This window comes from Eulemur rufifrons, chromosome 8, assembly GCF_041146395.1.
Source record: "Eulemur rufifrons isolate Redbay chromosome 8, OSU_ERuf_1, whole genome shotgun sequence".
Lineage (NCBI taxonomy): Eukaryota > Metazoa > Chordata > Mammalia > Primates > Lemuridae > Eulemur > Eulemur rufifrons.
The window spans coordinates 115,703,756-115,710,861 of NC_090990.1; the positions used below are offsets into that span (position 1 = coordinate 115,703,756).

The following is a 7,106-nucleotide window of genomic DNA, read 5'->3' on the forward strand; positions in this document are numbered from 1 at the left end:
AAGCATCGTGCTTTTGCAACTGGCTCTATGAGAAACTCTCAGACTCGTATAGTTAAACCGAGTTTAAGCAAGGAGGGTTTGCCGGAGCTGGCAATTTTCCAAGCACGACACGTGGGCTCTCTGGTCTTTTGACATCCTCATTCTCTCACTGCTTTGAAAAGAGGAAAGCCTTTTGCTAGTTGCGAGGAGAAGGAAATTTCTGGGTCATCTTTTAGGACGTCCTTCCTCGGCTGAAGTCTTTTCCATAAGTCCTGTACGGTGGGAGGCCGGCGCCTTTCAAGCGAGGCTCAGGTGTGCAAATTCAGGGCTCCCTGGCAAGGTCTGCGGCTCTTTCCAGTAACTTCCTCCCGAGGGGCCTCCCGCGTTGGACCGCCAGGTGGCGTCCTTCTCCAAGGGAATTCATCTGGGTCACAGATGGCGGGGCAGTTGCCAGGCAACAGAAACTGGGCGTTCCAAACAATTGGGACCCGGGATCCTCCCCCGGCAAGATTGTGCTGCGGCTGCGCTGGCCTCCCATCCCTCATAAGAACGTCTAGTTGGGCATTTAACCATGCCTCCCACCCGGGACCCTTTGCAGCACACTAAGTTAGATAACGATGATTCCTACTTGGGAGAACCGCGGGCTGCCAAGGTACTGTGGTTTCTTGAGCAGATTCCCAGTAGGGTCGCTGGCAGTCTTCTTTCTGTCGGTATGACAGGCAGCAATGCTAAGATAAAGGACTCTGGTGAAGACATTGAGTCGGATACTGCCTCTCTGTCCCCATATTCAGGTCTTCTGACGTTTCAGAGGTGCTTTTGAGCAGAGGAAGTAGAGCTCCAGTCTAGAGGAACAAGGGGCTCTCACAGCCCAAAGCAATGATTAGCAGAAGTAATGGAAGGACCCAGTTTCAATCAAGTTACCCTTTTCCCTAATTGGAAAACTGTTCTCTAAAGAGAAATGGACATATGGAGTGAGAGAGAACCCTCCGAGAGCCACCAGGTCATGCTTTATACATCTGTCTTCACATTGTCTCTGTCTTCTGGCTAATGCAGCAATGTGTTTGTATATGTGTGTGTTTACCATGATCGTGGTCAGTGATTTGGAAATTTAGATGATCTTTTTTTCTGGTAGAAGTGTTTGGGGTATTTGAAGTGGTGCAAAATAAGGTGAATTAAATGGTAATTGTGGCTTGATAACAGTATTAAAGAGCTTCCTTTTATTTATTCAATATTTATTATTTACTATAGACCAGGCACTCTGCAAAACATTGAGGATATGTACATAATTTAGATATAGCTCCTGCTCTCAAGGAACTCTAGTAGAAAAGATGAACCAACAGCAACAACAGTAAAAAAAATGCTTGCACGATAGCACACGTGTTGTGACACATGTGGGGTGCCCTGAGAACCAGGAACTTAAAGCAAAGCTTCCCAGATCAGGTGGCTTTTGGACATCCAATTATGAGTCAGTTGGGCCAGGTGCGGGAGAGGGCAGAATATGAGTTATGAGAAAGGAAACAAGAACCAGACATTCAAGGCAAAGGAAGCAGCAGGTGCAAATACATGGAAAGGAGAGAGAAGAGAGTGGCCTGTCTGGGGAACTACAAATAGTCCAGAAGGGCTGAAGTGTAGGTGTGACATGGAGGTGTGAAGTGACAGGGGCTGAAGAAGTGCCCTTGGTGGGCCGGGTGTGCTGTGTACACCATGAGAGTCAGCTGGGATTTCATCCTGGAGATGTGGGGAATCGTGGTGGGATTTTAAGCACTGAAGTGACACAATCAGATAAGTGTTTTAGAAAGCACAGGTGGCAGTGGACTGGACAGGATGAGAGTGAGACGAGAGGGATCAGCGAGGAGGCAGGTGCAGCGATCTCCCAGGGGAAGAATAATGGATCTACAGCAGTGACACGGGGGATGGCGACAAGGTGCAGATGTGAGAAAGATGCCAAAGGCCGGACGGATAGGACTTGCTGGCTGACTGGCTATGCTCCCAAGAGAGGGGACGAGTCTAGGATAACTCTTAGGTTTCTGAGAGTTTAATTGATATCATTCACTAACGTGCATCAACCCAGGGAAGCAGGTTTGGGGAGAAAGATGTTGAGATCAATGAGGTAGATGTTTTTGTGGTGCCTGGGGGATAGTTAAGTGAAGATTAATAGTAGGCAACAGGGTTAAGAGTTCCGGGTTGAAGATGTATGTCTGGGAGCCATGGTATCTATGTGGTAGCTGAAGCCATGGGCGGGAGTCAGCTCGTCTGGTGAATGTGAGAGTAAGAAAGACAGACCCTTGGTGAATACCACTATGTAAGGGGCAGAGAGAAACAGAGCCCAGAAGGGCTGAGAAGTAAGAGCCAGAGGCCGGGTGCCGTGGCTCACACCTGTAATCCTAGCACTCTGGGAGGCTGAGGTGGGAGGATCACTTGAGACCAGGAGTTTGAGACCAGCCTGAGCAAGAGTGAGACTGTCTCTACTAAAAATGGAAAAATTAGCTGGGCATCAAAGTGCATGCCTGTAGTCCTGGCTACTTGGGAGGCTGAGGCAAAAGAATCGCTTGAGCCCAAGAGTTTGAGATTGCTGTGAGCTACAATGACACCGCTGCTTTCTGGCCCAGGTGACGGAGCAAGACTCTGTCTCAAAAAAAAAAAAAAAAAAAGACCCAGAGGCAGGAGGAAAACCAGGAGGAGCTGGGCCCACAGAGGATGGAGAAAGCATTTGAGGGAGTCAGAGTTGTGGTGCTAGAAACTGCAGAGATCAAATCAGATCAGGTCTAGAAAGAATCCACTTGACCTGGACATCATTGGTCACTAGCAAGAGCAGTTTCAGTGGGTGCTTGAAGCAGAGGACAGACTTCAGTAAGCTGAAGAGAGGATGGGAACAGCGGGGAAGTGGCCATAGGAAATGTTGGCTCTTGAGTAAGTCTGGTTCTATAGGGAAGGTGATAGGGTGGTAACTCAGAAAAGAGAGGATGCAGAATGGTGCAGGTCTCAGAAGCACAGGGAATGGCTGAGGCCAGGGAGGAAAGGTTACTCTTGAATAAAAGGGACTTCCCTTTCCCTGACATAGAAGGAAAGTGGATGTGAAGATGGCATTTGTGCTTGACAATCTTGACTTTCTCAGTGAAAGATACAGATAATCTCATCCTTCTGCTGATAGAGATGAAGAGCCTTAAGTAGTCACATCAAAGATAACTAAACCTATTCTTGCATCATATGTAGTTGTAGTTTTCTTTTCTTTCATATTTCATCTCCCTGGTGATAGCACAGTGCCTGATACATACTGTTCAATTTTTTTCTTTTTTTTTTTTTTCCCCTTTTCTTTTTCTGAGACAGGGTCTCACGCTGTTGCCAGGACTAGAGTGTAGTGGCATCATTACAGCTCACTGCAACCTCAGACTCCTGGGCTCAAGTGATCCTCCTACCTCAGCCTCCTGAGTAGCTGGGACTACACTTGTGTGCCACCACACCCAGCTAGTTTTTTTGCATAGGGATGGGTGGGATCTTGCTATGTTGCTCAAACTGGTCTTGAACTCCTGGCCTCAAGCAATCCTCCTGCCTCGTCCTCCCAGAGTGCTAGGATTATAGGCGTGAGCTACTCCCCCTGGCCTCAATTAAAGTTTAATTGAGCTGACTCACACAGCACTTTGTCATATTGTGGGGAAGGAGGGTTACGACATCAGGTTGAATGTGATTTCTAATAGGTTGCAATTGTATTCATTGGAATTCAGTAATGGACTCAATGTATAATTTTGAATACCATGTGCCAGGTCACTGTGCTAGGTACTGGGGACACAGTGGTGAACAATATGGCATTTTACATGTAATGAAGAAATCAGTTATATGCTTTTAACATTCACGATTATTCAGTTTTAGAGGACTGAATGTCCAGTGGACTTTTTCTGACATTCCTGCGGTCAATCAGTGACTATTCCCTGCTTACTATATCTTTTTCTCACCTGCTTAGACACTGCATTCTCCTGATTTTGTCTCCGATTGCCCCTCTTGGGGTCCTCCCCCACTCTCAGTTATACTGTGCAATCCTTATGAACCAGCTTTTCCCTTTTGGTCTGACTCCTTTTTGCAGCTTCAACTACTGCTTCACGTAGATGACCCCAGATCTATATTAATTGTACTGAGTTCTCCAACAAGTTACACACTTCCAATTTTCTACCAGTTAATTGCATTAGACTGTCTCACCTTTTCTTCTAACTCAGGACATTGAAACCTGAGCTCATCATCTTTCCTATCCGTTCCCACCCTTTGCCCCACCCTAGTCCCACTCCACTCTTTCTCATGTATTCCTGGCCCATTTCTATTGGTTCACACTAAGAACACTGAGATCAAAAGCCTGGGAAGTCTTGCCCCATATCATTCTTGTCCTTGTAGATGTCCCTCGGAGACTCAAATAAAACAGGATGGAGGCTGTAATCCTAGCACTCTGGGAGGCCGAGGCAGGAGGATCACTTGAGCTCAAGAGTTCGAGACCAGCCTGAACAAGACGGAGACCCTGTCTCTACTAAAAATAGAAAAAAATTAGTTGGGCATGGTGGGTCTTGCCTGTAGTCCCAGCTCCTCAGGAGGCTAAGGCAGGAGGATCACTTGAGCCCAGGAGTTTGAGGTTGCTGTGAGCTAGGCTGATGCTTGCAGCACTCTAGCCTAGCCGGCAGAGCAAGACTCTGTCACAAACAAACAAACAAACAAAAAACCCAAAACAAAACAGGGTGGAATGAGGGGATGTCAGTGAAGCTACATCAGCAAGGACTCCTGTAACCAGGTCATCCTGGATATGGTTTCTCTTTTGCAGAAATTGACCTACAAGAACCCAACTCACCTTGCTCAGCAAGAGGAACCCTGGAGGCGGCTCAGCTTAACTCCCACAATTACTTCCACGAGGCGGGATATCTATTTTTTTGATCCCGAGGTACCTAGCATTGAAATACTATTTCTCTTTACCTCCACTTAGGGATGATTAATATCCTTTTTGAAAGTTAGGTCTGCCCCTGACTGCTTCAGTACCTTTCCTCTTGTCCCCAACACAAGATCCTACCAAATCCAAAGCCCAATTTATTTGGCCTCTGGGAAGTGAGTTTTGCTCCAAGCTGTTATCTGAAACAAATCATTTTACCAGCCTTCCCATTCTTTTGATGAAAACAAGAGCTGAACATAAACACAAATGATACAAAGTTCACTAAGCCCAAGACAGGGACATGATTCCCATGTCTCCAGTGAGAGCTCACCACTCCTTAGATCTACCCATGTGGACAACAATTCCATATTGACAAAAGTGAAGTCATCATGCACAATTTAGTGTGTGAGGATTTGGTAGATTTCAGGCCCAAAAGGGCCTTCACTATACTTTTGAGAGAGTAGAGTCCAACAGAACCCCCTAGAGCAGGGGCACAGGTGGCCAAGCTAACTCTGGGGTGATTGACTTCTGTAGATACCCAAGGATGACCTGGATTTCCGCCTAGCAGCCTTGTACAACCACAACACTGGGGCGTTCAAGAACAAAAATGAGATACTGTTACACCAGGAGACCATCCAGGATGCCCGTGGGTAAGTGGCAGAGGCAGAGCCTCTCCACCCTAAGAATGCTGCCATCCAATCACATAAGGTAAAATGTCACCTGGGCGTAACAATCAGCGGGTACTCATTTGTATACAAATTTCTGTATTTTTACATCTGTACCTGTAATTTCTGTATTTTATTGTCTAAAATGAACAAAAATCCCCCAAGATTGTGCTCATCTACATAAACAAACAAAATCTTTGGTTAACTCCACAGAGGGTAAAAAGGACCTTTGGCTGCTTTTTTTTTTTTTGGAGACAGAGTCTCACTCTTTTGCCCCCGCCAGAGTATAGAGTGCAGTGGCGTCATCATATCTCATTGTAACTGAAACTCCCGGGCTCTGTCCATCCTCCTGCCTCAGCCTTCCAGCTTCCGAGTAGCTGGGACTACAGGTGTTCACCACCACCCCTGGCTAATTTTTTTATTTTTTGTAGAGATGGGTCTTGCTCTTGCTCAGGCTGGTCTCGAACTGAGCTCAAGCGATCCTCCCTCCCACCTTGGCCTGCCAGAGTGCGAGGATTACAGGCGTGAGCTACCGAGCCCAACCTGGCTGCTTTATTTTTGAGGTTGTATGCCACTACCTTTCCCTCCTCACCTTTCTCTCTGATTTCACTCTCTTCTCTTTTTACCCACGCCATCTTCTAGATTCTGCAAGATCCAATTCCCTGGGGAATTTTTACCCCCTCCCTCTCCACCCCCCATCACTTCTCGGGCTAACATCAGACACTGGATCAATCCTAAGAAGGAGTCCATCCACAGCATCCAGGGATCCATAGGTAAGGGTTAGAAGACTGGGTGGGCAGATGGGGTGATGCAGTCTCCCTAAATGGACCCAGGAATCAGGGATTAGAAGGGAATGGCTTGTAGGGAAAATTAGGGACTGATGGTCTTGGAAAGCAGTAATTAAGTTGGCACTTCATACTAATCATATCATACTAACACCAGGGATCATGCCAACTATAGAGCTAGGAAAGTAATTCCATTTTTTAGGGCCTCTTATCTCAGTCTTAGGTCTTGGACAAACACTGATAGCAAGGGCAGAAACCTGGGAGTGGAAGAGCTATAACTACGTCTCCTCAGTCCTCTATATGCCAGTTTCCTCAGCTGTTACAAGAACCTTCTCCATGGTACCCACAAATGTATGGGTCTTTAAAGGCTCCCAGAAAAGGCAAAGGATCTGAAATTCACAGCCCACTCCCTCTTCTTTCTCCACAGTGTCCCCTCACACTGCAGCTACCAATGGAGGTTACTCCCGAAAGAATGATGGTGGCTTCTTCTCCACCTAAGGTAGACAGGCCCCTGGACTAATTATAGCGCAACATCCTGCCGCCCACCTCCATTAAATACATTTGTGCAAGATGAAGCATGAAGTGTCTGTTACCCATGGACTACGAGTTGTCACTTTACTACTCTTAAAATACAGGAAGGAAATCTCCCAACTTCTAGAACCTACTCCTGTTGGGTACACTTGCAACTTGGAAAAGTCATTTTCCCTTAAAAGACAAAGATTTAGGACAGAGTAGTAGTTTTTGGCAGGACACAGGTATTCACATTTTGTAAACTGA

The 7,106-nt window shown here is 46.6% G+C and overlaps 1 protein-coding gene across 2 annotated transcripts; it reads left to right on the top strand.

Moving 5' to 3' along the window:
- Window positions 1-550: 550 nt before the first annotated feature.
- Window positions 551-6,827, top strand: CFAP276 (cilia and flagella associated protein 276). 2 transcript variants are annotated; one of them, XM_069479049.1, is made up of 5 exons: window positions 551-631; window positions 4,778-4,894; window positions 5,414-5,529; window positions 6,187-6,317; window positions 6,757-6,827. In XM_069479049.1, the coding sequence occupies exons 1-5, from the start codon at window positions 551-553 to the stop codon at window positions 6,825-6,827; spliced, it is 516 nt and encodes a 171-aa protein (XP_069335150.1). The 2 variants fall into 2 exon arrangements, with proteins under 2 accessions (XP_069335150.1, XP_069335151.1); XM_069479050.1 differs by lacking the exon at window positions 4,778-4,894.
- The last annotated feature ends 279 nt before the right edge of the window (window positions 6,828-7,106 follow it).